Source organism: Myxocyprinus asiaticus, chromosome 4, assembly GCF_019703515.2.
Source record: "Myxocyprinus asiaticus isolate MX2 ecotype Aquarium Trade chromosome 4, UBuf_Myxa_2, whole genome shotgun sequence".
NCBI lineage: Eukaryota > Metazoa > Chordata > Actinopteri > Cypriniformes > Catostomidae > Myxocyprinus > Myxocyprinus asiaticus.
Genome location: NC_059347.1, coordinates 31,351,153 through 31,377,577, shown reverse-complemented (window position 1 = coordinate 31,377,577; position 26,425 = coordinate 31,351,153). Strand labels below are relative to the sequence as shown.

The 26,425-nt window shown below is 36.6% G+C and overlaps 2 protein-coding genes across 9 annotated transcripts in view; one reads left to right on the top strand and one right to left on the bottom strand.

Annotated features, from left to right (window-relative positions):
• Positions 1–8,844, top strand: part of LOC127438123 (BMP-2-inducible protein kinase-like) — a 61,154-nt gene extending 52,310 nt beyond the window's left edge. For 2 of the 4 annotated variants that reach the window (XM_051693444.1, XM_051693426.1), the window contains exons 15-16: positions 82–201; positions 5,665–8,844. In XM_051693444.1, the coding sequence (XP_051549404.1) occupies positions 82–201; positions 5,665–7,025 (1,481 nt within the window). In that variant the 3' untranslated portion in view covers positions 7,026–8,844. Of the gene's footprint in view, positions 1–81; positions 202–5,661 lie in introns of all 4 variants that reach the window. The other 2 variants (XM_051693436.1, XM_051693416.1) reach the window with 1 other exon arrangement.
• A 1,492-nt stretch (positions 8,845–10,336) lies between these two features.
• paqr3a (progestin and adipoQ receptor family member IIIa) lies at positions 10,337–22,405 on the bottom strand. 5 transcript variants are annotated; one of them, XM_051693468.1, is made up of 7 exons: positions 22,242–22,405; positions 21,037–21,255; positions 20,635–20,797; positions 19,081–19,236; positions 14,763–14,960; positions 14,571–14,661; positions 10,337–11,528 (listed from the first exon to the last, which is right to left on the bottom strand). In XM_051693468.1, the coding sequence occupies exons 2-7, from the start codon at positions 21,222–21,224 to the stop codon at positions 11,386–11,388; spliced, it is 939 nt and encodes a 312-aa protein (XP_051549428.1). In that variant the 5' UTR covers positions 21,225–21,255; positions 22,242–22,405; the 3' UTR covers positions 10,337–11,385. The 5 variants fall into 5 exon arrangements, with proteins under 5 accessions (XP_051549428.1, XP_051549419.1, XP_051549437.1 ...); XM_051693459.1 differs by lacking the exon at positions 22,242–22,405 and adding an exon at positions 21,768–22,143; XM_051693477.1 differs by lacking the exon at positions 22,242–22,405 and adding an exon at positions 21,635–21,653.
• Between the last annotated feature and the right edge of the window lie 4,020 nt (positions 22,406–26,425).

Here is a 26,425-nt window from a genome sequence, read left to right as displayed (position 1 = left end):
TCTGCATGTCCTCCAGCAGAGGGCATACACACCCTTCTTTATTCCCACACTAACACCTCCTATTTGTCTCCCACCATTCAGAAAAGCCAGTAGAGAGATCTGTCAGCATGGTGGCCAGCAGCACAGACAGACAGCAGCCGGTACTGCAGCCCTCACACCCCGAGGATCCTTTTGGCTCTGTGCCCTTCCTGGCCAACGCAGGCAAGTTCTAGCAGCCGGCTTTCAAAGGACCCTCACCAAAGCTTCATGTTTACCGTCCTCTATCCGTCTCTTCATCCCCGTGCTCCACTTTTTCCTTCTCTCCCCGAACCCTTTACTGTTTCTGTGGATGTGGCTGCTATACCACAAATTACTGTCACATCTGGAGCTAGGAGAAAAACAAAATCAATGTTAATTATGATTTATTCCTTTAGGAACTTTACACAGGTACATTTACCACAGTTGTGGTCTTGTCATCATTTTTTGAAGACAGGTTTGTTTCTCACCAATCACAAGGTATAGATAAGATAAGCATATAATAATACAGTATATATCTAGTATACACATACAGTAGATTAAGATATTCCTAGTAGCCCCCAATAGGCCAGAGATAGTAAATAGTAAAATACAAGCATAGAGGTAGAGAGAGAATCAGCAATTACAACAATAATACCCATATAAGAGATATAGACTAACAGGTTTTAAATGTTAATTTTCATTCTAGGGATTTGTATTTACTAAAGCTCTCAAAACCATAGCTTTATATCACTTCCATGTTTGTTGCTGGTGCCTTGTGTATTTTCTTGTATTTTTCTTCTGTTTTTTTTATTTTTATATATACATTTTTTTTTTTTAAAGTTTTGACTTTTGTTTGTCTTTGCACTTTCAAAATATAGTAAATTCTTTTTGTGCTGTGCGCTTGCTTTTCAAATCTGCATTTTGTAAATTTTAATTGATTTAGTTTTAACAAAATTGTTTGGGCCAACTCTTATGTGGTGGTGCAGTTTTACTGTGATATGTATGTGTGCAAGTCTAATCTCCATGTCCAGTGATAGTGACATATAAGTACTTTAGAATTTATTTGCATTATTGGTTTAATTTAGAAATTGGTGGCTGTTCTTTTGTGCTTGTTTTTACAGATTTCTGCAAATATTTTAGCCAACCAGAAACTGTTTTTCCTTTTGTAAAGAAAAGAATATACAGTATACAAGGGATATTTTTTTTTTTTCTTTTTTACTTTTTTTAATTTTGGCATTAACATATTTTTGTAAAAGGCATCAGGTTGGCATGAGAGAGTAGCTTTACAGATTCTTGAGCAAGGATTTTTTATTTTATTTTTTTATTTTTCAGTTTGCTTCATTTTGTGTTTGAGTTGTTCATAGCAACTGTTAGTGCCAAAAGTTCTCAGGTACAATTTGTATGGACCTCAGATAACAGAAAATTTGCGATCCTCATAATCACTTTGTTTACTTCTAAACATGCCAGTTTTTCTTGGAGTTTAGCACAAGTCTCTCTCCAGTGTTAGAGTTGGCTTTAAACTCCTCATTGAGCCTTGTTTTTCCTTCTTATAATTTACTGTGAATATACTTTAAGTTGCCAATTTAGGGAACATTGGCAGGTTAACTTGGAGTGAGGTTAGCTGAATAAGCAGAACTGTTGCATCTACAGAAGCGACTAAGAGTTGGCAGCCCTTTTTTCTTTTATTTACCCTTATTTGCCCTAATTTGATGTCTTATTATGTAGCCTATGCTAGAACTTTTTCTGGTTACAAATGATGTTTTCCATAGAAAACGCTATGTCTAAAAATGTATGAGCCATTTTACATGTTAACACTGGTAACCTGATCACAGACATGTCACTTATCATTATTGTATCATTCATAATGGCAGCATTGAACCTTAATTAATAACAAATGTTACATTAATTTATTGTCATTGCATGCATTTAGAGGTACTCATTGTGCATTTAGTAAGGGTTAACGTAAGGGCTTGCCATAATGTTTACTCAAACTTAATTTTTTCAAAGGTAAGTTGATCATAAAGTTTAGTGAATCTGTGTTCTGGCTTCCTATTCTTTATGTACTCATTCATCTCATCACCCACTCAAGTTCTGACTTTATCAGAACATGTCCGGTAATTTTTTTTGTGTGTGTTATATTAAATTTTGAATGTGTTTGTAACCATTCTGTATTAGCTAAAGACAGCCATTCTCAGAAACATCTTGATTGAGTGGGATATTGGTGGACAGTTAAGCTGAAATTCAAGTAATTAACAGACTTGTGTGGGGAAGAATAAATCACAAATCTATGTATTTAAAGACCTTTGAGCCATATTGTTTACTGTTGTGCAAGTGTAAGCTGAACAATTGTTGAGAATCTGACCAAATCCACTTATAAATAAACTGGAGTTCAAGGTTACTTTTTATAGTGTTTCTTATTTGTTTTATTAGCACTAATACTAAAACTACATGGTAGACAATTTCTTTATGAATATAATCAGCTTTCATCTCAAACCTCATGTTGCCCCAGAATACACTGTACAGGTGTCAGAGGCTTAGCTGTTTAACAAACTGTTTGTTATGTTGCATATGTTTCACATTTGGAAACAAGGATATAGATGACAGAACAGAAGTTCATAGCTCCACCATTCCTCAGTGATCTCTCATCTGGGCATACATACAACATCAGTTAAATAAGCTGTTAATGTTTGGTCTCCCATTGACAAACTGATGTAAATACGCATGTATCATAATGTATAACTGAATGTTTCTTTATAAAATGCTAATTATTAATAAAGCTTATTTAAAAGCAATGCTATATTTGTTGATTTTTGTTATAGTAACTCAAACCATGAGTGTATGTAAAATTCTTTATTATTGTTGAATATAAGAAGTTAAAATGCCTTCCACCTTTATACCACAAGAGCAAGATGTTCCTCTTGTTAGATAATAGCATGGCTGTCTTTGTCTAAAATCTATATATTTTAAACCCTAAACATGAATTAAAAAGGTGTCAGATGAACCGTTGAAATATATAATTTTTTGTTTCGGGCAACACGAAAAGAACAAATGTTCTGTTATTTTAGAAACATGTAATCTACTTTTATGTTTCCACGACTTTCCAAAGGAAGAAACCAATAGAGAGAAGTGGGTTACAGTAGTCAAAAGAGAGTAAACAATGCAGAATTTACCATCACTCACTTAGCAGCAGCATTTGAAACTCCATTGCTGCAGTATTGACTTATTGAAAATACATCAATAATGCCAGGGTAATATAACAGAGTAATGTTATAATTGTAAAGAATAATTAAATCAAAACAAAGTTTGCTGTAGGTTTATGCTGCTAAATATGGTGGAAACACTTAATCACACTCTGTGAAAGGGGTTCATTTATCTAAATGAGGTCCCAAAGATTGAATACAATTTAGTTTTATATTTTGAAAATAGCGTAATGCCAACCTCATGATCATGTGAAAATTTGTGTAAGGGAAAAAGACTTAATTAGTGTCACTTAAACATACAGACTGTCTTTGTCACCGACCTTTCTTTGGGGGCAACAAGTGTTTGTTTATATCAGTGGCTAGTCACATGATTTAATTTCAACATTAATGCTTACATTGAAGTATCAGTATTAAATTATTTATTTGCTCATATTATGTGAATTACTTGTAAAGCAAGATAAAGTTGTACTGTAAATCTTTCAAAGATCCAAAGCCTCAAAACCCCTTATGACATGGTTAAAACAAAGCTGGCGTCCATTGAAACCATTGTGGCTGAATTAAATGGGACACTTATAGAGTAACTCTTTTGTTTTAAATGTGACGGTGAAAACAGCTTATAGTCTACTTTAAGAATGTGGACCAATAATGTGCTGTGGCTGCCCTGTTGTTTTGTCATTTGTGTGCTTAATCCCATTGTTAAATCTTAATTTAAGCAGCAAAATTGGTCGTTGGGGGAGAAAAATAAATAAAATGGTCCTTAAACAATAGAATAAACAATCTCTCTTTATACACTGAATTCAAGAATTAACACATGAATATCAGCCTGGTAAAGTTGCATGGAAGAAAAACACTTGCTCAAATAATGAGGTAAGAGAAAGGGAACTGTGGCTTATCACAAATATGTGACCTCTGCCCCGAAATCATTTGCATGTACTGTTGAGACAAAAAGGACAAACAGCTTAGCATCTGTTGAGCTGGGTGAAGGAGGTCTGGATAATCTGTTGGATGGATATGTGGCTTTCAGAGCAATATGACATTTTCATTATGTTCCCTATTTAACCAAAGCAGGGAGAGGTCTGGGCATCCACATGGTCAGACATTACATGTTATGGGCAACTTTACTAGAACAGTCATCAGAGTGTAATCGAATGGGCCTGGAAAAGAAAACTCAATAAATATCTGCTTCTGGTTGCGATATTATATGATTAAAGATGTTCCATTATGCTGCCCTTTAGACTGTTGTATTCCAAGAGGTGGCCATGATTAGATATTGTAATCCAGACAGTCTAAACAGATGCTGTGTTACATTTTTTCCTCCAATTTTCAGACTTCGTTGCAAAACCACCACAATTACTTTTCCTCCCTTGATGTCCTTGTTCTACCCTCACCCCTTCCCCAGCCACATCTATCTTGCATCTATCTTGTTATTATTATCAATAGTAGTAGTAGTAGTACTTGTTTATATAATTAGTTATTTAAGTTTGATTTATTTATATATTTTTGGAGTTGATCATATACATAACACAGAGTTTGGCTAATCATGTGTCTTTTGCTGCCAGTTTGGATGGATTTGATGATAACAGATCTGCATCTCTTCCAGCTCAGCAGGGGCAGAATGGCAGTGCCTAGCCATGTTGAGAATTTCAGGCTTTTAAAATTAGTGAAATATCTCAATTATGCATGTTGACAAATATTGTGATACACCATAGAAAGTTATTTTAGCTTAAGAGATTTCGTTATTTCCAATGTAATTTGATAATCTCAGTTTTAATGACTTCAAAAATCATTTACAAGGACGTATGTAAATGTCTGCATCCATTTTTAAATTGACATTAAACATGTCTTTTCTAAAGATATCCAAATTTGACCTGAGGGTTAATTATTCGTTATCTTTGGGCATTTAAGTCGGGCAAGAATTTGCAAGTAAAGTGCAATTGTTTAACCATATATTTTTTTTTCCATCTTTGCTACGTCTATTTCAATGCTTAAAGTAGAAGAATTTTTAGTTATCAAGGGAGTACCGTGTGAATTTCTGTTTGAGCAGTGTGTTAGTGCAGTGACATGCAGTGATTTATCAAAGCTAAGAAGCATAATTTCACAAATAATAAAAATATAAAACCATTGTTATACCATATGTAATTGTAAAATTATGCTTTTTAAACTCAACATTTCACTGACTGTCTTCCTTAAACTGACACTTGTAGGTTTGTAGGTCTATCCCTACTGTAGCTTCCTTTATAGAGCTCTGTGATTTTAAAGTGAAAAACTTATTTTGATGATTTATTTTAGGTTAAAGATAAATATTAAATATACTTAATTTTTGTTGTTTCAAGAAGTTGAAATGCCTTTTAAGTATCTGGATTTTCTGTTGGAAAGCTACAGGTACTAGATCTATTAAGAGTATTTTTAAAGTCATATGCAGTGTAAATTAGCCATTTACCATCTACCTTGTGTTTTCATCCAGCAGGAGCTGGTGTGCACACAGCGGAGCATCCAACTGAGAATCCCAGTGTTGCTGTGGCTGCACTAACAGCCATGCCAGATGCAACCCTGCCATCTGTCAAGGAACACAAACCTGCAAAAAAAAGTAGCTCCACTAGTTTGCTGCTTCAGAAAGCAGGGGAGGAATCGGATAGTGATTTTGAGTCCGACCCACCCTCTCCTAAAAGCAGTGAAGACGAGGAGGTAGAAGAGGAGGAAGGTCTTAACAGTGAACATGAAGACACTGAGCCTGAGAACCTGGGTCAGAGGCCATTACTCATGGACTCTGAAGAAGATGTAGAGGAAGAGGAGGACAAACCTAGCTCAGACTCAGACTGTGATCTAAGGAAAACAAAACTTCAGATGTCAGATGACAAGGCTGCAGTTTATTTTATGGGAATTGTGAAATCCGAATCTAGAGCCAGTATGATTACTCCTTCCGATTCGCCGAGTCTCACCGTACCTGCTGCAAGCATTGTGGATGTATTTGGTGCTATTCCTTTTGTTGGCAGCGGTCAGCCCAGAGTGTCACCAGAGAGCATAGATATTTTTTCCAAAGCCCCTTTTAGGCAGGCAAGCCAGGACAATGCTGTGGAAGAGACTGATGTATTTACCAAAGCTCCTTTTAACAGAAACCTCTCCAGGTCCAGCAGGAGTGGCGATGGTCCCAGCAGCCAGACGCCACCCGTTTCCCCTGACAGTGTGGATGTATTTGGCTTCTCACCTTTCCAGCCCAGCCACGAAATACCCACCTCTAGAAACCAGGAGGATATTTTTGGCCAAGCACTTTTTGAGGAAGCACCAAGCCCCCAGCAACAGAGGCAGAAACAGCGCAGCCTTCAAAGACTCTCTTCACGGCAAAGGCGCACCAAGCAAGAGGCCAGTGGCAACAATGGGAAGCGGCACCATGGCACACCCACTGGTGGCAGGAAGAGCAACAAGCCCAGTTTCCGTACCCCTGAACGGGTGCGAAGGCACAAGAAGGTTGGCAGAAGGGACTCGCAGAGCAGCAACGAGTTCCTCAGTACCTCTGACTCCAAAGAGAACATCAGTATTTTGCTGGGTGAGGTGAGGGAAAAAGGGGCTGCACTGCCCACTGAGGAGGCCTTGTTGGATCCATTTGGTGCCAAGCCATTTCATCCACAAGATGGCAGTCGATACAGTCAGCAGCAGAGCTTGGGAGACAACAAAAGTGGGACCAGCTCCCTACATGTATTTGATGGAAATAAAATAGATGACTTTGGAGCTGTACCTTTCACAGAACTGGTGATACAAAGTGGAGCTCAGCAAACCCCACAGATGGATGTTGACCCTTTCGGAGCTGCACCTTTCCCCTCAAAGCAGTAAATGTCTTGTCTTCCAGCACACTTGCAGAGATAGTCTGCAAGGATGCAGCTATATTTATGCAAAGTCCAAGCAGCCTTCTGAAGTTTACTGAATCGGTGGCAGCTTCTCTGTTTATGTGCAGTCATTAGCCTTTCAATTAGATAACATACAACTTTTGTAGATTTTGAAGTATTTTAATACTTAACTGGACAGCTATAACACCTTTTTCATTTTGGTAACTTAAACCTGTGGTGTATATGGATGTTTTTGAATAGGCTTTTGAAGCATATTCCTTGGCCTTTACTCGCAAGTAAGCCTTCTATGCTGCATCTCAATATGCGCTTAGTCAAAAGAAATGCTGACTGTGTATAATCCTTCATTTGAATAGAATGAGGAGGAAAACATTACCAATTTAATACGTTTGTACTCCATCACTGACCTGTAAGCTAAACTCCGAATGTAGGTAATTCCTGCATGATCCACCATTAAACACCACGAAGCCTTATATGGGTATGCCCCACCCTGCTTTACAGTACCTTTTATACACAGTGGCTGTTGTAGCCCATTTGTGTCAATGGAATCATCTGTGTAGGCCTTCTCCATTTTAATGTCATTCACACAGACCATTTTTATGCAGATTTTTATGCATTTAATGTTTTAAATCCTTATGTTGTGACAATGTTCTTTCAACATACATGCATGGAAAGGGAGTTAAAAAAACAATATGGCCATACCAGTTAACTTGCCATTCATCTTACAATGTTGTTGAATATGATGAAAACAATAGACTTATAATTAACATTTTATTAACTATGCTCACAAGTTATTCCCCAAGCTGACCTTTAAACTCTGATGATGTCTACATCAATAATGCAGATATGTTTCATAGTCTGTACATACCATCAACCTACAATCATGAACCTGTATATGCCTCGTAGAAAGGGAAAATTAAAGAATGTTCTCAGTGCAATTTTATATTTATATACCAATTGTTTGTTTGAAGCAAGTTTTAAAAAACAAAGGGCACCAAGTGTATCACACATAAAGGGTGTAAGATGAACTGGAAATCAGATGAAAGGGCCATTTGGAAAGTTACTTCTGAATAACTAAGTGCAGTTGAAACATTCAAGACTGTTTCAAGACTATATATATACACACACACACACACACACACACACACACACAGTACTGTGCAAAGGTTTTAGGCACTTGTGAAAAATGTTGCATAGTGAGGATATCTTATAATGGCATAAATAGTTTTCATTTATCAATTAACATCATACAAAGTCCAGTAAACATAAAAAAGCTAAATCAATATTTGGTGTGGCCACCTTTGCCTTCAAAACAGCACCAATTCTCCTAGGTACACCTGGACACAATTTTTCTTGGTTGTTAGCAGATAGGATGTACCAAGCTTCTTGGAGAATTCACCACATTTTTAGGCTGCCTCAATTGCTTCTGTCTCTTCATGTAATCCCAGACTGCTTCGATGTTCAGTGGGGGCTCTGTGGGGCCATGCCATCTCTTGCAGAGCGCCCTGTTCTTCTATTGTAATCATCTCTATTTGCAAAAGTAATGTTTGGGAGTCTAAAATATATTTTTCCTATTGAAACACTAAAGCTGAAGATATAAATAACCATCTTAAGACAAATGTTTTTGTGAAACATCTTAAGTGCCTAAAACTTTTGCACAGTACTGTATATATATATATATATATATATATATATATATATATTTGTTTTTTACAAAAAAATATTTTTTTTTTTAAACTCTGCAAGACTTTTTTTTTCTCATTTCTTTAATATATCTTACTTCACTCTAATAATGCAATAAAAGGTTGATTGGATGTCAGTGGCCTGTGGTTTTATTTTTGGGAGACAATACAAAAAAATTAATAAAATGTATATATATATATATATATATATATATATATAAAATTTTAAGACCTACTGAACAGCTTATACCATTTTTATTTCTATAAAATTAAATGAGCAGAACTGTTAAAATGTTTAAAGGACAAAATGAACATTTATTTAGATCTCTTTGTGGGGAGGCATATCCCAAAATATAGTACAAAAGGAATTGTGACATAACTCATGTAGTTTCATTATTCAATAGCTGCTCACAAAGAGACACAAACATTGCAATAAACCTGCCGATATACAGTATAAAAAGAAAAAGCAGAACAGACATTGTGCTATGGAAAACAACAATTGTACAGCCTTCCAGTACATTGCTGTAAGGCAGAACATTTATTAGTTTTTCTCAATCGCTTTGGCTCATTTTTAGAAACAGTCATAACATTCTCTAAACTGTAAGTGCAATTGTCACAACTGTTTTATGGGACATTACAACTCTATTGCATGTCTGCAAAATGTAACTCACCCAAAACATTTAATTCATGCTTCAAAACCTAGTTATTTTGTCAGTAAATTGGCCAATGCTACCAAAATGTAAAGTTTTTTTTGTCATTGTGTGAGCCATACTGGTCAAAATGTCTAGATGTTTTTTCACCATGTCAGTCAACCCTGGAAATATCGGTTATACACAAATTTCATTTTTGTTCTACTTTTTTGTTGACACTGATTGCTTACTGTACTATACAAGAATGTCAGTTTTGTCTAGCTGAATACTATTGTGTATCACACTGAGCTTTTTAGATACCAATTTCAACAGTAGGTAAAAGTTTACTGGGAAAAGTCAATACTGTACAATACTGTAGTACACAGAAAAAGGATATGAACATTTGTATGTATACAGTAAATTTATTTTTGCAGCAATGTGTTACATGTAAACAGAAAATTCACATTTGCATGTACATATTTACACATTTCTTACATGTAAAGTCATATATAGTGAACAGAAAATTGCCACAAAATGACATCCATGCAAAAAAAAAAAAAAAACCTGTGGTAGTTCTGTAGAAAACAAATTGTACCTCCTCACAGTACATATCATTACGAGTTCCCAGCTTCTTGGTGGACATCCTATTGGTCTTGTTGGTCTGGCCAGAGATTTAGCAGACATCACAAACATTCCATGTCATAGATATTTATGGAATACACATGCATGTCTGACAGATATTGATAATTGAATGGATCATTTTGCATGTGATGGCTCACACGATGAAAGAATGTTTAGAAGTTGTGAAGAGTATGACAATTTCACTGAGAATCAACTTATCAGTTTATATCAGCAAGACATGTGCATTTAGTTATTGTGAAAATTGCAGACAATTGTACTTACTCTTTTGCACAGGTGCCAAAATGTGCAATTTGCTTAAATGATAAGAAATTCAAATCTGGTGTGAACAAGATTGAATTGTTCAGAGATTTTAACTTATTGTTTTGAAAAAAAAAAAAAAAAAAAGATTCTCATTTGAGAACTGAGCCAAAGCAATTGAGAAAAACTAAAATGAACACTAGCTGTATTTCACAAATTCTTAACTTGGTGTCCTAGAAGGATGTCAGATCCTGACAATTTGACTCCACATGATTTCAACTGATGTTTCAGTTCCACTGCGAACTTACTAAGCTTAAAATACTGAATAGTCTTCCAATACATTTTAAAATTGTTAGTGGTAAACTGAGCAAGAGCACAACTTAAGCAAAAGAAAATGGTAAACAAAGGCATCTGCCTTAATAGAACTAATTATTATATGCATTTCTGCAAAATTGCAATGATGTGCAACAACCTTCAAAATATAAATGTCATTGTTTTTGCTTAACATTTGATCAATCCTGAAAAAGCCCTACAAATCCTCTTTGGTTTCTGCAATGTTATAAAGGAGACTTTAAGATGAAGCGTCTCATTTAGACTAAATATTATGTAGTGGACATGTCACTGAAGTTTATTTAATATAGAAATGCACATAAATTGAAATGTAGTACTATTCAGTTTGTGAGGAGGGCTGTACACTAGCTGCAAAAACAAAAAAAGTGAAAAACAAAATAGTATTGAAAAGAAAATACAATACTGAATGCTTAACTATTAGTATATAACACTTTTTTCCAGATAACTGATAAATACTGCATGTTACCCAAACACAGACACAAAGAAAACATTTTGTACTTGTTTTAAGATGTAGAAACCCACCTCAGGCAGATGCTGTGAAGCGATGCTACACCTTAGCTTTTAAAACTTTTTTTTTAAAGCCTAACACTTTACCCTATCAAGTGCCTTTATTTTGAAAATATTTAGACTGGAACAGCTAGGCACTTATGTAAAATTTACATGAAAAAAAGCCTATAACAACAACTCAATTAAAATAACTCCATACATATAGCGATCATATTTTATAAACACTGAATGTGTTCAAGCTTCAAGACAATTCAAAATGGTAAACAACAGTCCACGGGGCTGACCCTCCTACCCCAATGCTCTAGGAATGAAGATGGTAGTCAGGGCAAGGGTGAGAATGACGATAGTTGGTTATGAAGAGTGCAGATTGATGCCACCAGTAGAACATGAGCACCACCAGTATGTGCCAGACTTGATGGCTGGAGCCCAAGTAGTTCAGCTGACCTAGAGATTACAAAAAGAGCATTAAGCCTTTAATTAAGATGTTTTTGCATGGTCCTCTCTCACTTTTCAGTCTGTTTAATTAAAGCAGACAGGTATGGTCTTTGGTTTAGTCCACCTTTAAACCATCTCTCTCCTTTAAAGTGTTAGTTTCAAATTTGAAAAGAAATTTAAATAGCTGGCCTCTGTGCTTCTCTTCTGCTATTCAACAGCGACGACAAACTGCAAAACTAGGTAACATTATCTTAGAGATGGAATCCAGCAAACATTCGGCTCCCAGCACAACACCGACTCCTACACTAACTCAGAGTAAGCCCAAAAAAAAAAAAAAAAAAAAAAAAAAAAAAACATTTATCTACTGAATCCCGTCTGGCTAAGCAGAAATGTGATCGTGGTTGAGCAAAAACTAGAGTGAACATCGGCAGGGCATTTGATTCCTGGAGGAACCTTCGTTTGGTTTTGGGGATCAAAACAGACCCTGAATCGGCATTTTTCTTATTGGACAGGTAAGCTTACATTACTGCAAAGCATGTGCAATATAGTGCCATAAGGACTGATCTGTGTCATTTTAGCTAACTTGATCTTGCCTGCTAACGCTGACGAATTGCAAGCTACCTTGCTTCGTAACTTTCAAATAATTTCAACGATCTTCTCATTATACTAAAAGTCAGGTTAGCATACACCATTGTTTAACAGCCTGTGAGCACACGGTAGGTCCGTCTTTAAAGGTTTATAAGTTATTGTTAAATATCAATTTGTCTACGCAGAAAATGAATAGGATTTTTACTTCGGAACCCCACTGTTGCACTCAATTAGTGATGGGAAGATCAGATCATTTTACTGACTTGGATTTTTGAATCTCATTCAGCAAAATGAACGAAATTTTATTCAAAGTCATTTCGTTCACTAGACATGTGACAGCCGCATAGGCTCTACAGGAAACAGAATTGATCAGTTCACTCCCGAGTACCGAATGGGTCTTTGGATCCGAGTCTTTCCTTCATCTGTCACGTGACCGCGAGTACGCTCTGCATAGAAGACAGAACAATTCATTCACAAGTGACAATTACTGTTCTTTCGTTATTTTTTCTCCTCTTTATGGCTTACAGTTCTGTGTGTTGCAGTTGTTTGTTTCGTGATCAATACATGTCAGCGTGACAATAAATAACATTTTTAAAATCATACAAATTGTCATGATGAATTATTTTCAGGTATTTAATGCAGGAAGTGTTTAAAAGGTTGTATTAAATGTGCTTACTAACAAGGACAAAATCATCTTTTATAAATACCTTTAAATGACATTCCCTGAATTAAAGGGGAAAAAATACTTAAATTTAATTCAGTAAAGAAATTCACTGCAAAAAATCCTATTGTTATCAAGTGTTTTTGTCTTGTTTTCCATTTAAAATTGTCTAAAAATCCTTAAAAAAAAAAAGATACTTGAAGCAACATAAGATATTTAGGCTTGCTATAAGAGAATATCTCTCAAATATAAGTGTATTTTTTCACTTGTTAAATATACTTATATTCAAGATCTCTAAAAGCAAGTCTAAATATCTTATATGCTGCTTCTCAGGTGAATGCATTTTTTTTTTTTTTTTTTTAAAGGATTTGATATTTTAAAATATTTGTATTTTTAATATTATATTCAACATTCTCAGATAACAATTTTTACTTCTGCAGTATAGCTGCTAAAGTGAATGTATGTTGTTTTAAGGGAGTTTTAGATATTTATATTGGAAAACAAGCCAAATCAAAAACAAATCAAAAACGTATTTTGTTGCAGTGTATATAATGGGGCGAAGACTTCCCTCTCTCACCTTTTTGTTCACTTCAATCCATCTTTAACTCAAAAAAAAAAAAAGCTGCGAATTGCCAGTTCTTTACGATAAGAAATGCACAGTGACAAATTATGATTCAATAAGTCACGAGATGTCACATTATAATCTAGCTATATTAAACGTGCGCTCGAGGGATGAGCGTCCCTGCGACAGAGTATGCCTCAGCCGGGTGCAGTTTCAATCTCTCCCCTTTGATCGGGACATTCGCGATCATAGAAGATGCACTGACCGCACAGAGAAATGCCAGTTTCAGAGTTTGTAGTTATTTACATGATCTGCTTCTGTATTATTTGAACTTTAATAAAGCTATAATGCATTAAATATAACTGCATTTAAGATGTAACATTGTTTCAGCCCTAGTAAATTCAAAGGGAAATTCTTTAAGGCACACTTGATTTGGGTCTACGGTTTACAAAAACATCACATAAGGAGGACATAAATCAAATACGTAAATCAAGGGGATGCATCATGAAGGAAAAATAAATTACAGTTTATTCAAAATCAATTCAAAAGTCAAGTAAATAATATGGGGTATCCTCATAGCTTTTGTCATCTATGATATTTTCTGAGGAAAAGATAAAAGTTGTAAATCCATTATAAACAGTTAGGACTGGTCTGAATTTAAGGCATCTTGCTTTATGATTTTGATTTTTTCCTATCATATAAAGTTTAAAGCTAACACTTTATAACCAGATTCAATGTTATGGAAAACTATCTTGAGAGAAATATTCAAAGTTATAAATTGCAAGAAACAAAGATCAAATTTGAGTCCAGAAATGCTTTGTGTAACTGTAAGACAAATAAATAAAATACAGCTGTCACATGTTAAAAATGAACGTAAGTACCCGAAGATCGACTTGAGGTGAACTAATTTATTTTCCCTGTACCGATCCTATGGGTACCAATGCAGCTGTCACATGTCAAATGAAATAAAGACTCATACCTGAAGACTCGTACGGTGAACTAATCATTTCTGTTTCCTGTACAGAGCCTATGAGGCTGTCCCGTGTCAAATGAATGAAACATGAACACGGATTGAGCATGCGCAGCCATGACAAAATGAACAAATCACTTTGAGACTACTCGTTCTTCCAAGTCATAAAAGATTAGTTCAATATGAACGGATCATTCATGAATGACCCATCACTACACTCAATAGTACAATCATCACCTGAAAGGGTAAAATTAGAAATATTGCCTCTACCTGGAAAATAACGCTCTGGAACTTTGGACATGTAGAAGATGATAGCAGCTATAGCAAGTACATACATTATCAGCAGTCTGGCAACAAATTCCTAAAAAAGAAAAAAAAAAAGAAAAAAAAAAAAAGAGAGATTATCTGCAATATTGAGAGAACTTGGCATATAATATTCCAAACATTTTGCAGGAATCTTGCCTGGACTACATCTGAGCTGAAACCCCCACTGAGCCATATCCAATGAAAGGTGGGAATAAGGCCGTATCCTGCTACAGTACAGAATATAATGGAGCGCAGCTTCTGCCACTTCTTGGTCAAGTAATGAGGGTGTATCTGAGCAAAGAACACTGCTAGCATCATGGCAAGAACAGTTAACAGATACATCTGCCGCCAGTACTGCAAAGACAGACACAAAAATCAGACAAAACAATCATTAGAGGCTGCCTTTAAACTAGCTACATGACCTGCAAACACATGGAGGTCATCATTATGGGCACAACACAGACAGACAAAAACATCTACTGATTTACAAACAAATTTCACTTGTTCTGCAGGAGAAAGCTGATGCAAGAAAAAGCAATGGAGAAAACAGTCTCTCTTTCTCTTGGGGCACTTGGCTGATTGAGTAGTCATCCAAAAAGCAAAGCTAAACACTTGGCAGGGGGAGAGTGGAGATGGCTCACCCACGTGTGAATGTCATATGGTGGGGAACAGAAGTGACAGAGTGGGTCCACGAACGTGGCCATCTGCTTTGGGCTGGAGCAGATTTCTGCCGCATTCTGGGGCACAATAAGCCAGCACTTCCAATATGCAGGGAGAACCATGTGGAGCAGCGTGGCCAAAAGCGGCGGTGCTCGGCAAATAGCAAGTGGGAGTGGAGAGAACAAGCGCAAGCAGCTTGCTCAGGATATTCAAGATCCAAGTTTTCAGAAAACTGCACCGAAATCTCGAAACAAAGATTGAAAGCCAAGCGGCACCTCTTCGTTTTATACAGGCAGTACACAGGGGGTCCATTGTGCAAACTAACAGGAATGGAGAAACCAAGTATCATACAACAAAATCAAAGACGCACTACTACAGTGTTACAGTAATCTCAAGGGGAATGTCAACATGGTACACCTCTTAACAGGGCTCCAGCCTGCGACTAAAAAAAAAAAAAATTGATTGCGACAATAATTTAAAATCTAGACGCCATTGGCGACAGCCGGGTTGGGTGCGTTCATCTGCGGTTTTGTCAGGTATTATCTTTTGAGTTATTAAATACATATTTAGAGCGTGCACTAGTGGTCTCACGCCGCTTTTCTATGGCGTCATTTTTATATCACCAGAACTTGAATTTGAAAAAGCCTCCAAATTACTGATCTTGAAAAAAGACTGTGTAATTTGTTATTGAAAAATGTTGCTGTTAATTTTAAATATTTGAAAATATTTTGTGTGAATTCACCTCGAACAATTTCAGGTCATGAAATTCAGGTCTCAATATTCAGGTGGCAAAATTTGAGGATGACATCTGGGAATGCAAGGAAGAGCAAACGAGCGTCGATGTAATCCATCTCTCTCTTGGACAAATCGCAAAGCGATGGAAACAGATCAAAAGTCATTTTAAATGTATATATCGTCGCTGTCTGATAAAAAACGCATATCTCCAAAAACAAATTTTTCAAGAGCATGGAAAAACTCTCAAACAATCTTACAAGATACTTGTTAAACAGACAGCCTGATTAAACATCTTTATTTTTCATTTCGATGCACAATTCAAACAGTAGGAAGAGGTCATTCGGTGCATTCAGTCTATGGTAAAACGTCAAAATTGCCAAAGTGGAGATTTGCGTATTTCATTGGACAGTGACGAGATATAGTCACTGTCCGATGAGAAACTATGATCTCACAACCACTTAACAGACGTATAGAAATATATCTTTTATTTTTAGATTATTTAATACTTAGACTACTAAAATGTTATTTATTTTTTTGCAGACTTGCAGTTTAAAAAGAAGTAGTTTGATTATTAGTTTCCACTGGTAAATGTCCTTTGCCCATATCATTATGAAATAAGGTTCATGATGCTAGGTGAAGGATCCAATTTACTGATTAAGTTTATCTTAACTTCAAAAACATTAATGAAACATTATAAGTATCCCTAAAGTATACCTTTTTGTATTTTCACAATGTTTAAAATTACTTTTGAGCTCTTTCCATTGCTTTGCGATTGTCCGAGAGAGATGGATTACATCGATGCTCGTTTGCCCTTCCTTGCATTCCCGGATGTCATCCTCGAATTTTACCACCTGAATTTCTCAACCCATATTCAACAACCTGAATATTGAGACCTGAATTTTACAACCTGAAATCCACAACTTGAATAATTAAAACTTGAATTTCACAACCTGAATTTTTTTTAGCTGAATTCACACAAAATGTTTTCAAATATTTAAAATTAACAACAAAATTTTTCGATAACATCAAATTTTACCTGTTGTGTTTCTGACGAGCTCGCTACACCGCACACAACAACAAACCCAGCGCGGAAGAGTTGTGACCAAATGACTCTTTTGAACTGAATCACCTGAAAAGAACTGAGGGTTTGAACTCTTGAGCTCAGGTTAGCAGTCTGAATCAAGAGTCACTTTCTCAGTGAATCTGCCATAGTGTCAGTGAGTTCACAATTAGGAGTGCAGACATTTCAAAATAAGAGTCTGTTTTTCTGGCTTCTTTATAATTAAAAGTCCTGCATTATGTACCACTTTTTTTCCCCCCTTCTGGTTATTACTGATTGAGATTGGAGTAGCACAAACTGCATCTGGGATTTAATTCAGTTTGCACTCTTGTAGTCTGTACTCTGTGTCTGGTCCATCGGTAGCAGTAAAGAAGGACTAAGGCAATATTTTAAAACAATTTAAATTATATAAAACCGTGTTTCGGATGAGACGTTAAACCGAGTTCCTGACTCTCTGTGGTCATTAAAAATCCCAGGGCACTTCTCGTAAAGAGTAGGGGTATAACCCCGGTGTCCTGGCCAAATTGCCCTCATTGGCCCTTATCTATCATGGCCTCCTAATAATCCGCATTCCTGAATTGGCTATATCACTCTACTCTCCTCTCCACCAGTAACTAGTGTGTGGTGGGCGTTCTGGCGCACTATGGCTGCCGTCGCATCATCCAGGTGGATGCTGCACACTGGTGGTGGTTGAGGAGATTCCCCCTATACTATGTAAAGCGCTTTGAGTGCCTAGAAAAGTGCTATATAAATGTAAGGAATTATTATTATTATATACGAGATCAAGCTTTTGACACTTAGGACAGCTGAGGGACTTGTACACCACTATTACACAAGGAGCAAACATTCATTGATGCTCAAGAAGGCAACACACTACTATATGCATACTATACTTTATGTAAATATCTGTAATGTACTTTCCTTCAGAATGTACCAGATAAAATAAAAATCTTTTATCTCTTATATTTGCATAGATTATTAAAGGGGTGTGAACATTTGAGACAAAAGGGAATACAAACTTATCTTCTGAACTATACATACTGTAAATTAAACCTCAGATTAATGGGTTATCATCAGCAGTTTTCCTTCGGCTTTCTATCTAAATTGAACAATTCTGTGATTTGGCAACTAAAAACAGCCATTTGGCTCCTTAATGTTTTAGTTTAGGAGCCAATGGCTCCCAAGTCATTTTTTGTTTAGTCTGGAGCCCTGCTTAATGTGTGAGCACTTCTAACATTCATATAATTAATTCGCAGTAACACTTTAAAATAAGGTTGTATTTGTTATACATTTGTTAACAAACTAAAAATAAAAAATACTTTTACGACATTTATTATCTTGGTTAACGTCAATTTCAACAAACTAAAACATTTTGAAAAGTTGTATACATTACCATTTATGCATTATGAACTAAACTGAACAACTGTACTTTAATAAATTATCATTGTCCAATTTTTATAAATGCTGTAAAAATAGATTGTTCATTGTTAGACAGAGCCTTAATTTAAAATGTTACCTAAATCGCTTATTCCTCACTTGCACGCCATTTTCAATAAAATCATCTAATAAATGAATCAATCTCTTTTTACTAAACAAATATAACAAGTATTCACAGCACACATACACACCAGACTGTTGTACCCCAGGAAAAGGTAAACTCTTGCTCTGTATTTGTTGCACAGGTAACATATGCCCACAACAAAAGCAGGCCAACCATCTGCTGCTAGAGACCACTGTGGGATGATGCACCTCAAGCCACCTAATTAATCTACCCGTCCACAATTGCCATTACCTCCTAATGCACAAAACACACACACCACGTAGATCTCTCCATGTCATTCATTTGAGCCTTATATGCTTGGATCAAACTCTACCCATAAACATTTATTACCATGCTTATGAATGGGAGGTTTACTGTACCTCCAGCCACCACACCCCTCCCTTGACCTAGAATGGTTTAACTGGAGCACCTGGTTACCCTGCCCTTACTCTGTCCCCACTGTCTCAAACTGCACGTACGTTATTGCAGTAGAAGGCATAGAATACTCCAGGAACGTAACAGCCTAGAATTCCGACAGAGATTCCAGCATAGTCCAGCGTCATCCAGCGCCGGCTGGTCTTTTCGGAGCGGTGGCAGCAGAACAGGTGATAGCCCACGGAGCACAGCATGCACACCTGTGAAGTGTTGAGACAGAGAAGCCTTTTTTTAATCCACCGAGCCTCATATATGCACAAACTGTTCACAATCTACTAGCACCAGTAAAGGAACAGCTGAAACCTGCATTGTGAACCTATACAGTTTTTTTGTCTTTATGTAATTCGGTGTAGGCCATATATACATTTTGTATGCAATTCTTATGGCTCTATAAAAGAATACCCACCACAATGGCCTTGGAAAAGCAGTAAATCGGTTATCCTAATAGAGAGGGTGGTAGTGGTACTTTGCCTAATCCTAATGTTTAAGAGAATAGCTGCCAAGGATAGAAGCTACTACTTTCTGTCTATTACCGATGGCACTATAGCAGCCTAAAACAGATTAAGAATTAGATCAGACCATTTTTAATTCAAATATTTGGCAAAAGTGAATGCGAAAAGTTTGCAAAAAACTGTTTAGCGTATCACAACCATCATTTATATATGTTCTGATTAAGAGCACTGATCTATCATCAGTTTTTATTCAAAAGGCTGGACCCGATCAAACAAGCACCCAAGGTTACTCATTCTTCATTCTTACAAGTTGAATCATTCATACTGCTGTAAGCTACATACTGTTTGTCAAAGAACAGTTTTACCCACTGATAACTACAGAGTTAACAAATCAGATTTAAACAAAGACTATAAATCTGAACCTCTTAAACATTAATTTATATGACTAGAGTTTCTCCTTTGTTAAGGGGATAGTTCACCCAAAAAAAAAAAAACCTCTAATCATTTACTCACCCTCATTCCAGATTTGTATGACTTTCTTCTGCTGAACAAAACAGAAGATTTTTAGAAGAATATTTCAGCTCTGTACGTTCATACAATGCAAGTGAATGGGTGCCAACATTTTGAAGCTCCATAATCCACATAAGGGCAACATAAAAATACTCCAGACGACTCTGGTTTAAGTCCTTTTTCCTTCACTTTCTCCTTCTGTTTTTGGTGATTTTTGGTGCATATTGCCCACTACTGGAGAGAGAGGAAAATTTATGACAAACAATTACTTAAATATTGATCTGTTTCTCACCCAAACCTATCATATCATATCTGAACACATGATTTAACCACTGGAGTCATATGGATTACTTTTATACTCCCTTTGTGTGGATTTTGGAGCTTCAAAATGTTGGCACCCATTCACTTGCATTGTGAGGACCTACAGAGCTGAGATATTCTTCTACAAATTGTCATTTGTGTTCTGCATAAGAAAGTCATACACATCTGGGATGCCAGGAGGGTGAGTAAATCATGAGAGAATTTTCATTTTGGGGTGACCTATCCCTTAAAGAGCACATTAACTAAATATATCCACCCCAGTAGTTGACATACAACTAGATGTTATTTCACAATTCAGTCAATGCATAAGAGTACCTGGAAGCAGAAGAGACCTATGGAGTAGATGACATAGTCCTCCCTAGAAGCTCCTAATGAAGGCAACACTGCCAGCAAATCATAGACTCCCAGTGTAAAGAACAAGAAGAATCCCAACATATGACTCCAGATGTTTACTGTCTCATTGGACAGAATGAAAAGGCTAAAATAATAAATAAATAAAATTAAGGATGGGCATTCTGTCACAGGTAACACCATTCCATCATTTTACCATTTCACATCTCACCTAAAAAATAAATACAGTGTTACTCTCTCAACAGACTGATATTATGTCATGCTATTAATATTACGCACAAATATTTGTTCACTCAAATGTCGGCATGCTATTTGAATAATTCAAAGACACATTTTAACAAGAATGTGAGTAGGACCTGCACTCACCTTTTAATGCACAGTCTAGAGGTCAGATAGGCTCTGTAGCCATCAGTGATATAAGGATTTTCCCTAAGAAACCCAGGCACCTGCTCATAAGTGTACAGGCGGATTCCTCTGGGCACCAGAACTGGCCAATACTGGTAACTGCCCAATTCAATATACTGAGCATTTTTCAGCACCTTTGCTGATGGCATGATTATATCATTCAGTCTCTCACTCAGAATCCTAAAGATATACATATGCAACAAAATACACACGTAAAACAGGGTAAATCCTTGACACAATATATACCTATAAATATTTTAGAGTAAAAAAATCCCTTCAATTATCTGTACTACAAAACACAGTATATGGATTAACACTACGCTGAAAATAAGCAGCGGGGTTGTATTCAGATGTAAATTTCTTACATGTAATTTAGAACTGAAACTTAAAATGACGTAAAACTTTGAAGTAAACTCAATGTCCAACAAGTTGTCGGAGTAGACAGCGAAGCACTGAAGTACTTTCACACAAACAGATATACACAACGTAGTAATCTCCAGAACGCTAAACATATTTATTCTAATAAACGATTATTAATTTGATATAGCTAGATACATACCTTCATCACCAAATAATCAATTTCACTGTAGTGAATGTAAACTAGGTAAACAGCTCAATGCTAATCACATCTAGCTAGTGGGTTATTTCAGAAACGGAAAGAGATGTTCGCTTAGCTGTGAACGTAAACTTACCATTGAATGTAATAAATATTAGCATTGAAAAATCTTTTGTATAAATAAGGTTCATGAGAAAAAATAATATTCCTTCCTCAGACTCATGTTAGCCCGATAAGAAGACGTGCTGTCTTGCTAGCAGCTGTCAGGCTAACAGGCTAATTTAGAGATTAATTCATGTCACATGTAACCTGAGGCTTTAATCCCGGTCTGTCTTCTATTGTCCTGTGATAATTTTATCAATCCTCTCAAGTCCTATAATAATATGTCGGGTATATTATAATAATGAAGCTAAAATAAATTCGAATAAATAACATTTTTACACCTAATTTCTAAGACTGGCATCCTTTGTTCCCCATTTATTTGTTTATTTAGCTTCAAGATGCAACCTATGAAAAGAAAGGGGTTTTGCCATTCATGTTTACTCAATAACAAATACGTTGATTGGTTGTTTTTACACTTTGATTAGCAATAGGCACATTAAACACTCACTATGGTTCTCCAGCATCGGTTCTGGATATTGTTCCCAATACTGATTCAATGTTATCTAGTGAAATGATTCCTTCATGCTAAATTATAAATTTGGACCTTTTCCCCCACAGGAAATCTAAGTTAAGAAAATACTAGCATGTGGCTGCAGCATCACCCATTTTTCCAAAGCACTTATTTTATTTATTGTTTAACTGAGTTAAGACCTGTAGGTGGCAGACTGCTGTCAACACGTTTTGAAGAAGACTTTATTATTATTATTATTTTAATCTCAGTTGTAAACTTGTGTGATACTCCTCTGGGGCTAGAATCACACTAAATCTTTCCTCAGCTTTTACACCCATGATAATTACCTTCTCAAGTGGGAGTGTGTTCTTCATTAGCACTCCTAATTCACCTTTCAGCATTTCTTTTCTTGTTAACAGGCTGTCATCGGCATTGCCAAGGCAATTTGCTTGACTCCAGCAAATCCACCATGTCAGTGAAAGAGTGGCATCACATTTTTGGTTCCAGTGTCTTTCATCTAAAATATTTGTACTAAATGTTATTGTCCAGTGAAATGTGGGTTCACAATCACTCATTAAAAACATTTAATTATTTTTATACAAGTTTAAATCATGTATACTCTCATGAGATGTAGAAGCTAGTCAGTAGCCTAATGAAAGTCCTTTTGTTTCACATGGAGCGGGTCACCTCATGGGGGCTGATATGTTGAGATCTTATGACCAGCCGAATGTTTGCATTATCTTGGTAACACCCCTGTAATTGGACCCTTTTACTCATGGGGTAAATGAATCATGGCTGACTGCAAATAGCACCTTCCTATGGCTGTGTCTAGAAGGTAACATCCCGACAGACTAAGTCTCACGAGAGTCTCATTCGCTGTTACTAAGGTTAGGTTTAGGGTCAGAATAAGTGGTAGGGTTAAGGTTAGGGTTTAGTTTAGGGGTAGAGGTTGGTGTAGGGTTTCAGTAGGACTCCAAATAAAGTGTTTAACAGCTCTCATAAGACTTTAGGTAACCGGACGGTTAGGGTTCTAGACAAAACCCCTTCCTACAATGGCATCGCAACTAAAAACTTTTGCTTTTGTGCGATTCTGCATCCACACCACTAGGTGTCAGTTTAAGTCCAAGACGACTGTCACATTAGCTAGCATAAACAAAACAAACAAAAATTTACAGAGGACACTTTTTTCAACCTCTCCACACTAGAACAATGTATTCAATTTTTCATTATGATTTGCTCCCTCATCTTCACCCTTTCTAAACCTCTTGTTTCTCGGTCCAAGCCAACCCCCACACACAGATATCCACTGGTGCCCATGATATGGCCCCCAACCAAGAGCAGACATCAAGTCCAATAACAAGGAAGCAGTCATTGTAGAAGAGGTTGGCCAAGTGTCTTGCTGAGAAACATTCCAATGAGTAAAAGACATTGCCACCCTGACAGTGGCTTCGCTAAGGCCCGTCAGTGCTCCCCTGCTCTGGTCGCTTTTATTTATAATCTCCGCCACAAGACATCTGCTGCCGCCGTGCCTCTATCCTTGCCGTCCACACAGAAGGTGCACATCAACGTTTCCACCACAACCTGCACCGAAGTCCAGCTTGCAGGCGGGAGATGCCACACTTTGCTCCAATAGGATGTGTGTCATATTCGATCCCGCTCCCTGCCGACTGATTAGCACGATACGGGGACGGAGGGAGGCTTTGCGAGCACTCAGAGTCTCAGACTGATACTTACAAGATCAGAGTGCCTTTGTTTGTTTGGTGTCTGTTGTCTGGTCATGAGTCTATTTTGGGGAGCTGACACTTTGAGAGAGCTCTGGAGCCATCTGAAGAGGTCTAGTTTGCCGCCAGTTCCTGAACAGTGGGAAGTCAACAAGGGTACGTACTGCACCGGCCTTGACACAAAATGGCAGAGGCAGTTTCTTGCTTTTGAGGGGAAAAAGAAGACCACATGCAGTTTAAAATGCCACTTGCTATGTTTTTCCTGAAAAGAATAACTAGAACAAATACAATATTTTTTTTGCAGTGAGGATAGATGTCCTTAGAATACACATTTGCTCTCTTTGTATGTATTTGCGTGTGGTGGAAAAGGTATATTTACACTATTTCCTTAAACAAAATGAGAAAGACGCACCTATCCACATGTTAGATCCGGTTGGTTTCACATGCACATATCTTAACTGACAAAATGTGGTTTAATGACCGATATTATCACTGCACCTACTTACACCTGCAGATGTAAAAAGTGAGCATGTGCATTTATGCAGGATTTCTCCCTAATCTATCCCTAAAATGACTTTATTTGAAGTATCCCAATGTACTTTATTTAGTTGCAATATATAATATTTTTGACTCAAATAAAAACCAGTTACTTTGTATTTTACTACATGAAGATAATTTTTTACAGTGTATTAACCATCTTCTGTTGTGTTCACCATATTTTTCTGCTTCACAGAGGTTCATATGAGTTTAAACGATGACTGGAGATTTCAGCTTAATCTTATTTCTCTATGTGGAAGTTCCATCTGCATAACAATATTGGGAGGAATTGAGCTTTAATTCACTTACAATTATATCTTCAATAAGATGTACATCTGGCTCCAAGACTATAAGTCCCTAAAGGACAAAAGAAAGGGAAAACAATTTCCACAATAAGCAAGAGATTATGTCAGATCATGCAAATGTTCTTCTGCATTTAGCATTTGCCGGAACGAGATTAAAATCTTGTGATATTAACGACTGTTTGCCGAGTGTCACTTTTGCTGTCAGCATGAAATACTCGAAATCCTCATTTATGGGAAAAATCATAAGCCCGACTATGGGACACAGACATGCTAAGCTTTTTGGCACTGATTACTTATTTTTTAAATACGCACTTTTGTTATAAAACTGATTATTATTACAGTTTAATAATAACACACACACATCTGTTATTAGAGATGTATTTTTGATAGTCACAAAAAATAAATTAAAACTGCACTACGTAACTGTGCTCTCTAGCAACATCTGTGGTTGAAACTTAAAATTGCAAGCAATTTGCGGAAGAATACATTACGGCAGTCGTGTTCTGGCACTGCCCTTCTGGTGGATGAATCTCCCAATTTGAGCTTACTTTAACATCACCTGTATGTGATCATGACTGGAGCCGGAGTACTACAATTTTCTACAATTATACTACAATTTTCAATTTAAGAGGTTAAACTCGTGATATGGCTGATACGTGTTCAATAGAAGACTTTATTATTTTCATACTATATTGTCCAGCCTCATTTACTAAAATAGCATGTCTATGCAATGCACACTAAAAACATAAAACGAGGATTCAATAATGATGGGCATAAAATATACTTTATTAAATGTAAAAATAATTTGCTTACATATGCAATATAACAATTACAAGAAGCATCGGCGTCGCCAGGTCATTATTTCCGGGCTTCAGCCCCGAATGTTTTGACTGTAGCACGAATGTAATTTTAAATGTAGGCTACGCAATAATATTGCTACATTTTGTTTGAAGTTCATGTGACGTGACCCCCCCCCCCCCCAAGCCCCGAACCTCCTCAAGTCCTAGAAATGCCCCTGACAAGAAGTCAGTATCAGAAGTCATACATATTAAACATGTCACAGTAACTTAACCGGACAAAGTAGATACACTGCGATCGATTAACACACGAGTATTGTTCGATTCATAAAAGCATGACATGCAATATAAGCTTCAACAACCCTACCAGAAAACATATCCAAGCATTATAGCAGGTAAACAACTTCGCCAAATGGATAACAGATAAACATCCATCTAAAATGCTGTCCTGAACTGTGTGAGTGTGACTGAACTGAGTTGAACAGCGTAGTTAGTTTCTCCAGCCGGAACATGAGACAGCCAGCACTTCTTTCCTGGGTGTGCGGACATGACGTAATGACGCAAGGATGAACGTCATAAACCAGCCATTTTGCGCCAAATCAAATCTGACAGCTCAAAATACAAATCATTTTTGTTAACCTTATGCGCCAGAGAAACTAGCCATCTTGAAAATGTTGTCTCGGAACTTCCGTTCTAGCAGCTGCTATATAGATATCTCATCTATATAGATGTCAAAGTGTAATTAGCTGGTGAAGTGGATTTACAAGTTATAGAGTTGTCAAAAGCTTTCATGAGTATTTTAAGGTGTTCAGGGGATGTCA